The following is a 15,693-nucleotide window of genomic DNA, read 5'->3' as shown; positions in this document are numbered from 1 at the left end:
TGACAAAAAGAGACACCGCACTGTGCCCCATGGCTGGCGGTGAGACAGCTGTTCTTCAGCTGTGACATTTCCTTCCCTACAGTCTTGGACGCTCTCCCAGACCTGTGCCCTGTGGGACTGAACAGATAGGAACTGTACTCTGTGGCCAAGGTTGTAGCTGTTACAGTGACCAGCCTCCAGACTGTCCCAGCACCTCCGTGTACATCTTCCCGATGGGAGCCTCCCTGCCATGAGCTGCCCTGGCTTCACAGGCCTCTCCAGCTCAGTCGCTGCTGCCGGCCTGGGAGGCAGTGAGAGGTGAGGCAGCGATGGGGGCACAGGCACAGGCGCAGGCTGTGCTGCTCTGTTCCAGCCTAGGTCAGCCCTCAAAGGGTCAGATGTGATACTAGGTCACAGCCTCGGTTTTAAGAGCCAGGGCTCTTCTGGGAAGGAGGGAGCACCAGTCTGCTCCCTACATAGGGTCATGCAGGCTGTGGGGGAGCTCAGCGCCCTCTAGAGGCAGCAGCGGCAGGAAGAGGATTAGACAGACAACAGATGTGAACAGGAAAGGACAGGAACTAGGGTGTTTCTGCGCCCACCCTCTCCTGCACGAGTGATGTCTGAGAGGATGCCGAGGCAGACACAGAAGCCGCCCCGGGGAGATGTGGTCTTGGCATGCTACACTGGGTGAGGGATGCGGGACAGTGATCTCCCCCAGCTTAGGCCCCACTCACCATCTATGATCTCCTCCTTCACCTTGTGGAGCTCTCGGACCACCTCCTCCAGAATCTCCTGCTGGGCAGAGCCTCACAGTGAGGGGACAGACACTAGCTCCAGGGGGACGTGCTGCAGGGTCTTTCCCTCAGCATGACCCTGCGCAAACCCTGCCCTCACCACCCCTCAGGTCATGATGGCTGCCCACTGGGAGGGGCCCCAGAAGCAGGCTGCAGGTTACCCAGACACTCCCTTTTCCTCCTCTGGCTAGGTCCCTGCCTTTGTGGCAGTCAAGTATGGGACCCCCTGGCTAGAGCTAGCCCCAGCCTGCTGACTGCTTCTGGCTCTCACCTGTTTCATCCGGTCCAAATCTAAGGCATCCAGGCCCACGTCATTCACACTCCCAGCAGGCTTCACCCTGGAAGAATAACGGGCAGGTGTGGGAAGGTGGGGGCCAGGGTGCATAGGCACCCATGCTGGGGCAGCCTGGGTGTCAGAGTTCCCTGCTTTGGGCTCAAGTGCCACCAGCTCCCCAGTCCTGCTGTATTTTACCTAGGGCTTCTGGGAAGGATGTGGAAGTCCTGCCCTCAAAGGAATCTCCACGATGCCTTAACTGTGCTTCCCCAGGACTGGGGCCACACAGGGGCAGCTTCGGCACGAAGGGCCTTAGGCAGAGTAAGTGCCTGAGGTGTCTGTGTCCCTGCCTCCCTAGCTGAACTCTGGTTGGTGAAACCCACCACACTCATGACATTGTAGTCAGCTCCATGCTGGGTACCACTTCGAGCTAGCGCCCCCTGGGTGGGAAGTGGCTCCCTACTTCTGTCCTTTCTGAAGCACCCAAAGATGTGGCTTTGCTCCTTCTTGATTGCCTATACTCTGAACACATCTGGACTGACATCACTGATGTGAGTGTCAAGGCTTCGTGCACACGCACTGTCCCAGACAAGTACTAGCCACAGTGTGAATCCAGCTCGAGCCTTCAGGACATGGTAGGGGGCGGTGCTGGAGGCAGATGCAGTCTGGACCCAGTTCTCTGCCCATGTGGAGAGAAGAACTATGGAAGCCTGTGGCTCCAGGAAAAGGAGCGTGGCTGGACGCCGGTAAGGGAGACTGGGATGTGATGGAATTCAAATGTCTGTTTATGGGGACAGCTTGGTGTGTAAGGGGTCATGTTAGGAGAGTGAGGGCCACTGATCTCCAAAGTTTGGGAGAAGAGGCTGAAACATGAAGTGAGCTACAAAGACGTCAGCCACGGTGCTGAACAGGTCTACCAGGAATTCTGGGTCAGGGTAGAGAAACACACCCAAGCTTCAGGTCCTTCCTGTGGGCTGCAGGCACCGTTTCATCAGTGACTGCTGGGAACCTGAGTCATCCACCTTACTTCTCTAAGCCTCAGTTCTCCCACAACCACACAACAACCATCGCGGACAGAAGCATGTGTGCTGTGAGCAGCTGGTTACTGCCCATCTTCACTAAAACTGGAGGCCAGTGCTGGGACTAGATGCCCAGGGCGGGATGTTACCCAAGGAGGTCTCTCCTTCTGAGGGGGAGGGGAGGGGCTATAGAGGGGGAGGCTGTAAGAGTAGGACTGGGAAGAGAGGAGGGAGGGGGGCTGTGATCGGATATAAAGTGATTTTTAAAAAATTAGAAAGAAAGAAAGAAAGAAAGAAGGAAGGAAGGAAAGAAAGAAAGAAAGGAAGAAAGGAAGAAAGAAAGGAAGAAAGGAAGAAAGAAAGGAAGAAAGAAAGAACCACAACAAAAATATTAGAGACCAGATTTGGCCTGAAGCTGCAAAGAGATGTCATTCTCAAAGAGAGGCCTCAGCCCAGGAAGGACGCCTGACCACTGAGGCTGTGGAAATACACTCTGAGACCCAGCGCAGGAGGGGCTGGCTCTCCTGGAAGACTATAGGCCTACTCCAGTCTCGCCTGCCAGCCTTCCCCTTCTTCCTTTAGGCTGAGCCCTGTGTTCTATAGGGAGTGTGTGTGGAGGGTCAGCTTGCACTGCGTGCTCATGACCAGTCTTCCTGCCTCCAGCCACACTGTTCTTCGCTTGGTGCTTGTGCTCAAGGCAGCACCATCCTCCTTCTCTTCAGGTTGATGGCTGCCCTCCTAAATCTCTGTGGCACATTCTCTTGCTCAGAGGTGTGGCCAAGCCCTCTCTAAAGCCCGCACCCCAGACCCCGGTGCTCAGTGTGCTTTAGCGTGCTTAGCAATTGCAGCCGTCCCTGGCTACCCAAGGGCACGCCTGTCAGGGCTGGGCCAGGGCTCTTGCTCACCACTTCACTTTATGCTGCGAGCCTGGCTTCTGAGGTCACCTGCTCTGTGACCAGAGCTCTTGCCCCCATTTGGGGTGGCCAGTAGAGAGATTTCCTGGTATGGGCTTAGGGGCCTTCAAATGCAGGCATATTTAGTTTCAGTTATCATCTTTGTCTTTTGGGTCAGCTGAGTTCTCAATGGTCTGTCCTGCTGTCCTACTAGCACTGGTTTGAGATACAGGGATGGGGAGAAGTTGGCTTTCTGGCTGGGTGTGCTGCACACAGAGAAGGGGACCCAAGGATGATCTGAAGGTGTAGGGTGCTGTACTGAGGGGAGCAGCCGTCCCACTGTTGCCCCGGTTTTGCTTCTCTCCCTCTGACAGTCATGGCTCTGAAGCGCCTTGGCCTTCTTGTCTCAGGAGAGGAGGGAGCTGGCCTACACCCCTGTGAAGGCCTCTAGCTTTGCCTCTCCCGGGGTCTGGAAGAGCAGACCACCCTTCCCAGAGCAAGTTGTTAATACTAAGACACAAGACAGGGTTGGGGGGGTGTTAGTCATGGGCAAGGGGACAGAGGAGGCCCCAGAGCCTGGGCAACACATGGGCAGGAGGGTTGTCGGTACCTAGAGTGAGGCTGCGACTGAAGGGGGCTCTTAGCTTCGGGGCTCTTTGCCACAGACGGGGTTCTACGGCAATGGAATGAAACAGACATGTGAACCAGTACCAGAGCCTGCCCACAGACTCGTCTCTCGGCCCTTCCCAGAACAGCTCACCTGGACAGCAACGAGGACACAGGTTTCTCCACCGAGTTGCTCCGTTCCCAGGGCTTTCGGCCAGCCTCTGCCAATTCATTTCATGAAGGGTCAGAGCTGAGAGGACAGTGTCACCCCACTCCTAGTCCTCTCTGCAGGAGCCTACTCAGACTTTGGGAGCAGAACCACTGTGGAAGCTGCTCAGAGCAGAGCTGCAACCTGGCCCCAAGTCTCAGTCCCCCTTTTAGCAGGAACTCTGGGTAGCCTGCTGCCACCGTTTCCCACTCTTCCCTTGACAATGAGTCCTCTCCAAGAGATGCTAAGGAAGCGGAGGCCCAGTGAGCACGCAGGCCTGAGCCAACACTCTCCTGGTTTTGCCCTAGTACCTGCTCCTGTTGCCAGGCTCCCTGGCTCCCACTGAACCTCTGTCCACCAGTCCTTTCTCACTGAGTCTCACTCACTCCCAGAGCCTGAAGTAGCCCGCCCTTTCTAAGTCTAGGGCTACAGGCTGAGAGCACCTCATCTGGATGCTTGGGACCAGAGCTCATATGAAATCCATGGAGACGGTTTAGAATTTGGAGCAGTTTGCATTTTGGACTGCGAATGCCCAACCCTTTGTTGTACTAGATTACAACTCACGCTTCAGTTCACGGGAAATAGAGTACATTGAGCAGAACACAGTGGCCACGGGTCAAGCAAAGGGGCATGGAGGCTGCCCTGCCCTAAGCTGAGCCTTGTCTGCAGAGCAACCGCAGGTCTGAGGCAGGTCACCTCAGGTCACCTCAGGTGCACGGGTCTATAGAAACAAGATCTGGGCCACAGCCACACTCCAGGTGTGTGGCCTCAAGCAGAATACTTGACCATGGGCAGTCAAAAACTGCTAAGCGTGGGAAACCCTTCCACTGCCAAGCAGGGAGTCCCTTAACCCACACAGTAGGGAAATGAGGGCAGTGACCCTGAGTGACAATCTGTAACACAGGGAGCAACACTCCAAGATTCCTAGAAGGCTGACAAGAGCATCTGTCTATCTGGTGGGCGACCCTGCTTAGCCCCAGGCTTGGCACGAAGCTACACTGGGTGTGCTGTTACTTGCAGCCAGCCTTCTGGGTCTTCTTCCCAGAGCTGTGTCTTATAACACTGTCCGAGTCACTGTCCTAATGCACAGCTGACTGCAGCGACTGGGGCAGGGCCAGGGGTTCTGTTTCTGGTAGAGAAAGGTCAATTGGTGATCCAACTGTAGCATCATCAGTCTGGTTGGCATTACACAGGAAAAAAAATGACATTAAATAGCTTCTTGGCCGGGGGTGTGGCTAAGTGGTAGCTTGCTAGACTAACATGTATGGAAGCTCCACTAAGTCTCCGGCCCCTACATGATGTCTCCACTGTGAATGGAATTGTTAGGGCTTTTCCCTTAGCTGGACCAGGGTCAAGGGCCCCTTGTCACACCTGCTCAGCTGTCTCTTGGGCTCCTTGGGGGAAGTGTGGAAGCTCTGATGCTCTTGTCCATAGAGTGAAGTGGCCAGATCAGCTGACTGCTTGCTCTAAACCTCAAGACTTGTAGGGCAGGTGCCCTCTTACCTGAGGAATTAGGTGGCTGGCTGGTGGCTCGGCTCCCTGGGGATGGGGAGGTGCTAGGATCTTCCTAGAGTGGAGAGAAGGTCCTGTCATTAGTCTGCTAGCAACAAGGCAGCGCAACCCTGCATGAGCTTGGTCTCCACAGCTCTCAAGGCACATGACTAGTGTATGTCTACCACTAAAATCTTCACATCATAATAGGGGGTCGCCAGGCTGCGGACAGTGGGAAGAAGGGGCCCCAGGAAGGCAGCTTCTCTGTACCCCAGCACCCTGCCCAGGCCTGATTCATAAAGAAGATCTGCCTTTTTTTTTTTTTTTTTAAAAAAAGGTGGAAAATGAGGCCTGAAGAGGGTTTCCACAGGGCCTCAGCAGCGACATCCACTCATTAAGGTTCTGTGGCCTGAGGTGTTCTGAAGCTGGGCTAGAGAGTACTTGCTGGCACCTAAGAAAAGCCAGTGCTTAGACTCTGTGGAATCTGAGGCCCGACATACCCACGTAAGTATCTGATGGGACTGGACAGCATGTGTGGCTTACGTTCAAGGATGCAAGACACAGGCCAGCTGGGTGAGGAGCCCTTGACAGGTCTGCAAGGCAACCCTGTCTGCATGAAGGGCATTGTCAGAAGCAGAGAGCTATGGAGATGGGGTGATTTTCCTAACCTGGGGTCTGAGAGGCTATTTTTGGAGAGTAGGGATCATGCAGAAGCACAGGCTAAGACAGGCTATTTGGTGAGCACAGAGCACTGCACATGTCCAGGCCCAGTGAAGCGGCATGAGTGCAGAATGAGAACAGACTGTAGGGAGGACTGAGCTTGGGGCACCCGACCCTCCTCATTGGTAAGCGTGTGAAGAAGACCAAGCAGACAGCATGCACTAGGCCCAGGCGGCCACAATTCTCTAGTTCTGCTAGTGAGGTGCAGCCTTCTAGTACAAGCCTACCTGAGGTTTTTACTCAGTAAATTCCCCCCTCTCATTTACATAAACAAGACTGGTCATCATAAACAGAAGTTGAGGCTGAGGGCTCTGTGCTGACAGACCAATCTCCATATACTTGCCAGGGACAGAAGCCCGGGGTTCCAGAATCCTGCCATGGCTGAGAACCACAGCTCCCACCGGGCTTGACGGATACTCAAGTGGAGTGTTAGAATGATAAGAAATTTGACGTAAAACCACTTTGACTTCTACCAGACTTCTGCAGATGCACCCGAATCCCTTTGATGTGGCCCTGGCATGCTGGAGTACAATGGTCCCGAGTTCCCTGGGATTCTCTAAGCACTCCTGGTGGCTGTGACTTTCCTGTCTACTTCTGCTTTCCCTGCTGAGTGATGACTCCAAGGGTGTGGTCAAAAGAACGCTCAGGACAGATGCAAGCAAGCCTGCACCATGAGGGGATGGATCCCCGTCCCTCCCTCAGAGCTATGTCCAAACCAGGTACCCAGCTTCCAGTGACCTCCCTGGGAGATTTGCTTACACTGGAGGCAGGTCTGAGGGTGTGGGCTGGCTGGGTAAAGTGGTGCCTACCGTTTGGTTCTCATCTTCCTTTCTGTCAGCGGGCTTGTCTGTCTGGGAGGCTGCCTTTCTCCTAGATGTTGGGGAGAAAAAATACAAAAGGTTTCACAGCGAACTAGAACTCTGGGCTGCCTCCACTTACACCTGGTTCCCTGACAGATTGTGCAGCTTAGGAAGTCAGTTTATGTGAACTGGCCACTCGGTTAGGCACACTCTTCTTTGCATGAGCCAAGGCTACTGGGGAAGACTTTCTGTACTCACCCATGACCTAGACTCAAAACTGGCCTGGGCAGGAAGTTTTGAGTTGGGGTGTTTTTGTTCTCTGAGCTGGTGGGGCCATGGCTTCTGAGCAGCATGGAAGTGTTTAGGTCCCCGGGGACAGGGTCACTCAAGGCCTACAGACAGACAGACAGACTGGGGTCCTGGATCACAGCGTGTGTCCAGAGTCAGAGCTGTGGGAAGCTTCTGCTGCAGCTGCTGGCTAAGGAACCTCATGTCACAGCGGGGAGGATTTTCTCTCGTTTCTTCTGTATGGACCTCAGTTAAGCCTGTCACTCCCTTTTCAGTCTAGAACAACACTAAGGCGCTAAAAGCACTGAGAGCAGCAGGGCTATTCTATACTCAACTCATGCATTTTCCTCATATGCTCGACAACTTTACAGGACTCTAACTTTTCTAGTGCTTCCTGGTCTCAAGGCTTCCTCTCAGGTGTAGACACAGGCCTCTCACACTTTCCCACAAATGTGTTCCAGTGGATTTTCCATTCTGAGGCTTCTCATAGCCTGAGGTGAGCGACCTGCCAGGAGTGCTGTGAGCCTGGTGCATGCTGAGGAGTTCTCTGGCTGCCATGGGCAGGCCTCACACTGGCTGACTCAGGACAGGAGGTCGAGGGACTGTGGGCGTCATGAAAGGGAACAGCAGCTCGAGAACTCATGGACTGTGGCCCGCTGGTTAGCATACCACCATGACCGTGCCCGCACCTTGGCGAGGCTGTGACGGAGCATCGCTCCTCGTGTTGCCGTCAGTCAACACCTCCCTCAGAATCCATGAGTTGTGAAAGTTCTACGGGGGCGCCCAGTCCCTCACTGGGCAGTGTCTCTGGCACTCACAATAGTGATTGATCTCTTTCAAGCATTGCTGCTGGAGCAGATTAATGATTCAACCTCCATCCACCCTTAGAAAAAATGTAGATATAGATTGTTAGTGGCCTTGGGAACAATGTGAAGTTCAGAAAGGAGCACTATTAATAGTTGAATTAGGGGATTTTTTGAGGTCGAGGAATAAGAAACAACAGCAGTCTGATGGGTACTGGCTGCCGTGCCTCTTCTTTCCTAAAGCGGGGCTGGCGAGCACGGTCTGACTGATTTCTAGTACCCATTTCTGCCCTGAGCTTCCTGGTATGACTTAAGAAAAAAACCGTTCATAAGCAGATGCACCCTGAGGATTTAAAGTAAAAATGACTGTTTTTTATATAAAAGTTCAGACTTAAGATTCTCTTAAGATTTTGTATGATTACTTTTTAAGATAAATAATAATTCTTTCTTTGTAATTGTAAATTGCAGCCTGACAGAGAAACTGGCTCAGTAAATTATTTTGCTTGCTTATATTTTATTAACCTATAAAAATTGCTTAGTTATGAATTTATGTGGGTTCTGGAGAATAATTTGTTGTTTTTTTAACCTGTTTAACATGTACTAAGTAATGTTTATTCATATGAGGGTATTAGGGTATATGTTTTTCTACGTATATTCTCATTGTAATTCATCACTTGATGAAAAATAGGATGTAATCACATTGTGATTTTGTACCCCTTGAAAGATTTTGTTGGAGTATAAGTTGTGAAAGAAAAAATAGTAGTTGGAGCTGTGTGTGTGTGTGTGTGTGTGTGTGTGTGTGTGTGTGTGTGTGTGTGTTTCTTCCTTCCTTCCTTTTCTCATCAGCCCCAAAGAGTTTCTCACTGGCCCTCAGAGAAAAGTCTGCTAAGTGATCGATCACTGACTCTGCCTTGCCTCAGTGTCCCCCGGCCCATCGGAGCTGGCCTTTGACAAGTTATTCCTCCCACAGACACAGACCCTGAGCAGTAGACCTCATTAACTCTCTCTCAGTTCCCCTCTGAGCCATCTTCATTGTCACCCACTTCATGACAGCCACCTTCACCTCTTCCTGGACAACAAAGGTCTCTTCTCTGGTCTGCCCAGTTGCTTTACCCCAGGATGTCCACTGATGCCCAGAAGTCATGTTTCATTTCTTAAAATCAGAGGGATGCCTGTGTGGACAGCACCTTAGTGGCAGCCATTTGCCTACCACGTGAGAGGGCATGAGTTCCACCACAATACTGTAAAATCTGATAGACACCACGACGGACCAAGCGCTCCAGTCTACACTGGTAAGATTAGAGGCAAACAAACACCTGTGACAGGCTGGCCGCATAGCAGCCCCCAGGAAGTGCTCACTCCCCGTAACTCCCCCTCTGCAGGTAGACTTATGCAGGAAGAGAAGCAGGAGGCAAAGCTGCAGGACTGCTAATCTCAGTGAAGTAGATTTCAAGGACTTGCTTGGCTGGTCCTTGCAGACTGGGCAAAGCACGTTTGCTTTTGTAGTGCCTGGACCCCACCTCCCACCACCCAGCACCTGGCGTCCGCTTGGCTCCTGGGACTCTAACCTTTTCCTGTCTCTAGAGAGGAAGAATATTCCCTCTCATTTGGGCTGCATCACCTAAACCAAGTTGGTAAGCTCTTAGGTTCAGGGAAGGTGCAAACATTTTCTTTTCTAAAATGTTTTCTTCTGTTACCTGAAGCCCTGCTCAGGGTTCTGAGAGTTCTGAGACGCAGCTGGGCAGTGAGGCAGCCTTTCAGCCTTCTCTCCAGCCGAGTCTTAGCCTGCGAAGATGCTTGAACACTGCCTGGCACATTGCTACCCTCAGCCCGGAGAAGTGCACTTCTTTAAGCTGAGGAGAGGTAGAGCCTCTTCTGTGAGGCCCATCTCTCCCTCCTGCAGGCAGGCCTTGACACACTGTTTTGTGAAGGCTGCTTACAGTCTGCCTCCTGCCTTGACAACTTCTGTCTGCCTAGACTGTCTAGGAGGCCCGGGGAGGCTGATACTGCCTACAGAGACCCCACTGTCTGCTGGCACTAGTCGTTGATGCAGCAGCTGGTGCATGTGTGAAGGGGGCCAGGTTCTGGCCATCATGAAGCCAGCTGCCTGCACTTCTGAACTGCTTCATGCTCACAGAGCCTTCCTCTTGGATTCAGTGAGGTACTTTAGGACCACAGTGTGGAACGCCTAGCATATGGTTCTCACTGAGGCCCATCAGCCTCAAAGGTAGAAGGGACTGAGAAAGCAAGTGACAGGGCTCACACAGCCAGGACACCTCAGGACAGGACGACCTACGTCGTCATGGGGAGAACCCTTTGGTCAGTGAGGGCAGAGTGAGGGGTGCTCTGCTGGATGTGAGAAGGGTGCCAGGCCTGCCCACCCCACCGGAAACTCCTACTTGTGGCACTGCTAGAGCAGCAGAGAGAGGCCTCTGCTGTGGCCTTATCTGTTGTTGGGTGCAGAGTGCTGGGATACCAGGCCTGCTCCTGTGCTTTCTGGGTCTCCAGGCCAGCCACAGCCTTAGAACCAAGTCAGCATTCCTGGTGCCTGCTCACATTTAAGAGTGACAGGGTGGGGCTGGAGAGATGGCTCAGCGGTTAAGAGCATGGGCTGCCCTTCCAAAGGTCCTGAGTTCAATTCCCAGCAACCACATGGTCCCTCACAACCATCTGTAATGGGATCTGGTACCCTCTTCTGGCCTGTGGGAATACATATAGGCAGAACAATATATATATATATATATATATATATATATATATATATAATAAATTAAAAAAATTTTAATGCATTAAAAAAAGTGACAGGGTAATGTCCTGTACAGGCTAGAACGACACCTGACAGAGTGAAGAGAAAATAGGCCCAGAGCCAACCCTGACACACAGAAACCTATCTTCTCCTATTTCTCTGGGTGCAATTCATAGTACCATTCCCTTCATGGTGATGGACACCTGCCTCCATGTTCTCTAGCGAGCTCTCTAAAACTCTGCCTCCATGTTCTCTAACAAGCTCTCTAAAACTCTGGGAGTGAGCTACATTGCTTGTCCCTCAAGTGCAGGGGTGCTGTTCCAGGCCCCCGACTGTGTCTTAGCAATGACCTTCAGTGGAGGCCTCTAGGAGGCATTGCACCCACCTCTTAGCCAGCAGCTTGTTCATTTCTTCCATGAGGCCTCCTCCTCCTCCCCCACTGCTTGCCCGGTTGGCATCGGACTTTGAAGTCCCGCTAGGACTGGAGCCTCCAGATGCATCCTCTGGCTGAGAGTAAGGAAGACGTGTGTCATGTGCTGACCCAGTGGTGGGAGCAGCAGCCCCAGGGGTAATGGAGAAAGATCTTAGGAGTGAGGCTGCTAGTCTAACAGTGTCAAGTCCATAGAAAACCAGAGATCTATGGAGGCTCAGGGACAGGCAAGGTAGGCCCACAGGCATGAGTCCTTGCCAAAGCCAGTTAGTCACAAGGGAGGAGGGAAGCACACTTCGAGGCAGAGATAGGCATCAGAGCACATTTATGACCAGGCTTACACTATTTGCAGCTCTTTCTAGAAGCATATGCCCCAGGGGTGGGAAGCAAATGCCATGGGAAAAGCAAAGGCAGATTTAGAACTTATTAACTAAGGCAGCTTGTAGCTGATAAAGTGCTGGCCCTGTTTACTTGTTTAATAACTGGCAGAGAGCTGGCTAGCTGGGCCTGGGGAATAGTGTTTTGCTCAGCATCTCGCTGATGAATAGGTGAGGGCAGGGTGAGAGGTGCTTTGCTGATGTGTGAAGGGTGGCTGGCCTGCCCACCCTGCCAGGAACTCTTACCCGCTGCACCCTCCTTAGCTTGGCTCCTGCCAGAGCAGCAGCCAGTCCTGATGCAGAGCTCTCATCGTGGTTGGTCCCCTGGGCTCCTCCAGCAGGCAGCGGGGGCGGGGGCGGGGGAGTAGACCCTGTGGGTGGAGGTGGAACTGGAGGTGGAGGTGGAGGTGGAGGTCCACTACAGGAGAAGGTGGCGCTGGCTGCCGATGACGGATGCCCAGGGGGGAGAATGGGCCCTGAAAGGAAAGGGGAGGAGTCAGTCTCCAACACCTAGGGGTGCCCAGCTACGGTTTTCATTGCAGGTCCTTCAGAGAAATGGAGGGCAGCTTGCTCGTCAGGAGGAGGTGCACAGGAGCTGGCCTCTCAGGAAGGCCCTGCAGAAGCCAGTCCATGACAGTCCCTCCGATTCCCATCTCCCAGCAGCGGGTGCCCGTTAGACTGGCACACAATGGCTTATCACCCTTGAGCACAGCAGAGTTCCTCTTGCTCCGCTCATGCTTTTCCAGTGTGCGTGGGCTCCTGGCAGTGCCTTCTTCCTTTTTAAGTACACAGCTCCATCTTCGGAGTGACTGAAGGTGGTCTCAAGGTGTAACTGGGACTAGTACTTGGTCCCTGGGGTCTCTAAGAGGTAAGGAACTGTGGGTCCAGATGACCAGGACTTTGGGTCAAGGAACCACTGAGGGCTGGCCTTCACCTTGCACCTAGTCAGCACTGTGCACGAGGAAAACACCTGGGGGTGCTTCTAGTGTAGTAGACAGCCAACAAATCACAGCGGTGGACGCAGACTCGTGCTGCACGGCAAGCCCTATAAAGTAGGTGTACAGGAAGACTGCCCTACAGAGCTGGAACCAGACAGGAGAGGAGGTGTCAAGAGAGGTGCGGGAAGCAGTGGAGCCAGGAGAACGGGACGTGTGGAAGGAAGAGAAAGGAGAAGCTAGTGTTCCAGTGGCAGTGGGAAGGGAAGATGCAGGGTAGGCTGCACTTCAGAGCTGTGTCCCAGGGTGATGGGACACGATGTTAGGACCAGGCTTGCTCAAGACAGCTTAGGGTCCGGGCAGGGAGAGGAAGTGCTGCAGCAGGTGAGAGGGTGGTACACTCCCTGGGCAGGGTGTTTGCAAAGTAGGTAAGGCTGTTGCCATGAGCAACACAGACCTTGAGAATGCACTGAACCAGGGTTCTATGTGAGTCAGGGCCACGTGGGGCAGTGTGGACGGCAGCTGGAGGGGGAGAGCCTCACCTACCTGTGGCGGAGATTCTTCTCTCCAGAGACTCCTGGCGGTGCTGCTGCTCCATTACTTGTCTGAAAGGAAACCACAGCAGACACCTTGAGCTCTCTGTGTTCTAGCTCCCATGTTTGAAAGCTGATTCTGTGCTACTGCTGAGAGCCACAACACTGGGCTCTGTGTGTGGAGGAAAAGGAGTACCCTGAAGTGCTGTCATAGGCACCATCCACTCTTTTCTTTTTTCTTTCCTTTCCTTTTCTTTTCTTTTCTTTCCTTTTCTTGAAATGGTCTCTCATTGATCTGCCAACGAACACCAGGCTTTGCCTGTTTGCCTCTGCCTCCTAAAGTCTGGTATTCAAGTGAGTGGTGCCATATCTAACTTTTTCTTTAAGAAAAAAAAAAGAAAGAGAGAGAGAGAGAGTGCTGACGCTCTAACCTAGGTCCTTGCAAGCACGTCTGTCACCGGCTCATCTGCCACTGCACACCCCTGGGCTGCCTCCTACAGAGGGGGAACAGATGGGAGAGACCTGGCGAGCGGGCACACCCGAGCAGGAAGCATCGCAGAGAGACGTGCCTCACGCAGTGGACGGAGTCGGCTAATAGGCTTCTCTGGCTGTTTGGAGCCACTGTGGTGGCTTCAATCGATGTGGCCTCAGGAGACACTGCAGACATGCCTCATTCTAGCCCCCGTCTGAGGGCCGTCTGGCACTACGGGGTTGGTCGGCACATTTCAGACGGGGCTTAGGGAAGTGCGGGTCTGCTGGCCATGGACCTGTCTCCGTGGTCTGCAATGGCATGTGCAGGTGTCCTCTGTTGCCCCTGATGTCAGTGGATACTTGAACGTGCTGGCCTCAGCTCTGTGTGTCTAGGCTAGCTGAAGGGTGCTTCTGGCTCTACTGGAAATCAGGCAGGCATCTGTGGGGTACGGGGTTACCTTCTCTGGATGTCCATCTCCTCAGGAGAGGGGCCATTCTGCACCTGACGCTGTGTGGAGGGGCCTGTACAGAAGAGACGCAGAGTGGAAAGGTCAGGAGTGGGAGGGAAGATCCCAATAGAGAACTGTCATGGCACTCTCCACTCCTCCTGACATCAGAGGACACGCCCCTGGCCTGCTCTCGCCCCTGTGCAACACCTACATATCCTGATCTCTATTCACCCTTTCCCTCATCGTTTCCTGTGGCTCCTCCCTCTGAAGCATAGTGCAATCCAAATTCGTTGATGCTCTCTACTTTTCCTTAGACAGCACTGGCCACTCTCCTCAACCCCACGACCAGCGTGTCAGAATCCTGAGCTCTGACGGGCTCTTGGAGAGAAGAACTAATGCCTACAGCTGGTGGATATCAAGGCCGGATGAACCTAGGAACTGCACACGTGTGGGGTGGGCCCTCCTTGACCTGCTGCTGACACTGGGAGTCTAGAGCTGTGGGTAAAGCCTGTGAAATCCTGTACGGCTCCCTCTGTTCTGGGCCCCGTGAAACCTCCTAGGCCATATCCACCCTGGGTGGAGTCCACTGCTGAGCCTCCTGTTCATAGGGGGCCGGTGCTGGAACCCACGTCAGCATGCTCTGTGCCACACTTAAAGAGAAATGCAGGCTGCAGCACCAACCTGAGAAAGAGCTGACTGTTCCCCGAGGGCCAGTGCGCATGGTCCCTTCAAGTGTACAGTCGGTGGCTTGTGTGGTTTTGTTTCCACCTTGGGGTGAAGTGAGTCTACACCTTCAGACAGCAGGCAGTCCCTTTAGCCCTACTTCCCAGAAGCCCAGGGTCTTAGTGGCCTTCCTCTTCTTGTGTGCAGAAAATGTTATTTCCTATGGGAATCTGATCAGAGCAATTCCCAGACAACTTTTACTTCATCTACGTTTCAATTGTAATTCTCACACAGCTAGGAGTGTCCATGAGGACTTGGGACCACTAAAGAAGCCAGGCCCAGGAAGTTAGGTGGCTTGCTCAAAGGTTGTGCAAGCAGAGCGAGGCAGAGCACTGCCAAATGTCACATTCTCAAGTTCAGTCTCGGCATGATGTCAGACTGGCTGGAAGAATGAGATGGTGACTCACGCCACCTGAAGCCACTCACAAGCTGCCCTGTCCCTGGATGGAGCATCCAGGTGCGGACCTGTGTCTGCGCAGTAGAAAGGAATTGCTTGACCTCTCCTCACTAATTCTGGAGAAGGCAGGTTTCACAATGCCTCAGCCCTCCATTCTGGGACTCTGCTGCTAGCCTGGCCAAGGCTGTGGGGGTTTAAATGAGAAATGTCGTCCGTGCTCTGGCTATCTGAACACCCAGTCACCAGTCAGAGGTGCTGGTTGGAGGTTTAGGAGGTGTGACCTTGTGGGAGGGAGTATGTCATGGGGGTGGGCTTTGGGAGGTCACAGCCTTGTGCTGCTTCCAGTTTGCGCACTGCTCCTGCCGCCACTTCTCCCCACTATGATGGACAGACTCTATGCCTTTGGACTGTGAGCTTATGGTGTTTCCTTACAGCAGCACACAGGTAACTATATCATAGGCCTTAGGTTCAAGCTTGAACAACTGAACTCACCCCTGGTCTAGACTGTCTTTCCTCCTTCAGGAGCCGGAGTGCCTATTCTGGCAACCTTGTGTTGCTCCTTGTCTAAGGCGTGGCCCCATCCTATGACTAAGACCCTGGATGCCTGGCCCACACTGGCTTGGCCACCGCAAAGGCTGCTCAGCCACTGGCCTGGCTTGGTTACTATGGTTGTTTCTTCTCCTGTTAAGACAGACTCTGATGGTAGCTATGCTCACAGTGTTCCGGTGTTATACACCTAGACTTCTCAATCTGTATG

At 53.2% G+C, this 15,693-nt stretch overlaps 1 protein-coding gene across 41 annotated transcripts in view; it reads right to left on the bottom strand.

The window, feature by feature from the left end:
- Window positions 1–15,693, bottom strand: part of Evl (Enah/Vasp-like) — a 120,216-nt gene that overhangs the window by 1,216 nt on the left and 103,307 nt on the right. For 7 of the 41 annotated variants that reach the window (NM_001414900.1, XM_087554828.1, XM_087554826.1 and 4 more), the window contains 10 exons: window positions 13,826–13,889; window positions 12,910–12,968; window positions 11,675–11,904; window positions 11,007–11,128; window positions 6,794–6,854; window positions 5,277–5,340; window positions 3,720–3,786; window positions 3,570–3,632; window positions 1,045–1,111; window positions 714–771 (listed from right to left, as the gene is read on the bottom strand). In NM_001414900.1, the coding sequence (NP_001401829.1) occupies window positions 714–771; window positions 1,045–1,111; window positions 3,570–3,632; window positions 3,720–3,786; window positions 5,277–5,340; window positions 6,794–6,854; window positions 11,007–11,128; window positions 11,675–11,904; window positions 12,910–12,968; window positions 13,826–13,889 (855 nt within the window). Of the gene's footprint in view, window positions 1–713; window positions 775–1,044; window positions 1,112–3,569; window positions 3,633–3,719; window positions 3,787–5,276; window positions 5,341–6,793; window positions 6,855–7,761; window positions 7,956–9,572; window positions 10,576–11,006; window positions 11,129–11,674; window positions 11,905–12,909; window positions 12,969–13,327; window positions 13,890–15,693 lie in introns of all 41 variants that reach the window. The other 34 variants (NM_024147.3, XM_087554837.1, XM_087554831.1 and 31 more) reach the window with 16 other exon arrangements.

Source organism: Rattus norvegicus, chromosome 6, assembly GCF_021556685.1.
Source record: "Rattus norvegicus strain SHRSP/BbbUtx chromosome 6, alternate assembly SHRSP_T2T, whole genome shotgun sequence".
NCBI classification, from domain to species: domain Eukaryota; kingdom Metazoa; phylum Chordata; class Mammalia; order Rodentia; family Muridae; genus Rattus; species Rattus norvegicus.
This window is presented reverse-complemented; position numbering and strand designations above follow the sequence as displayed.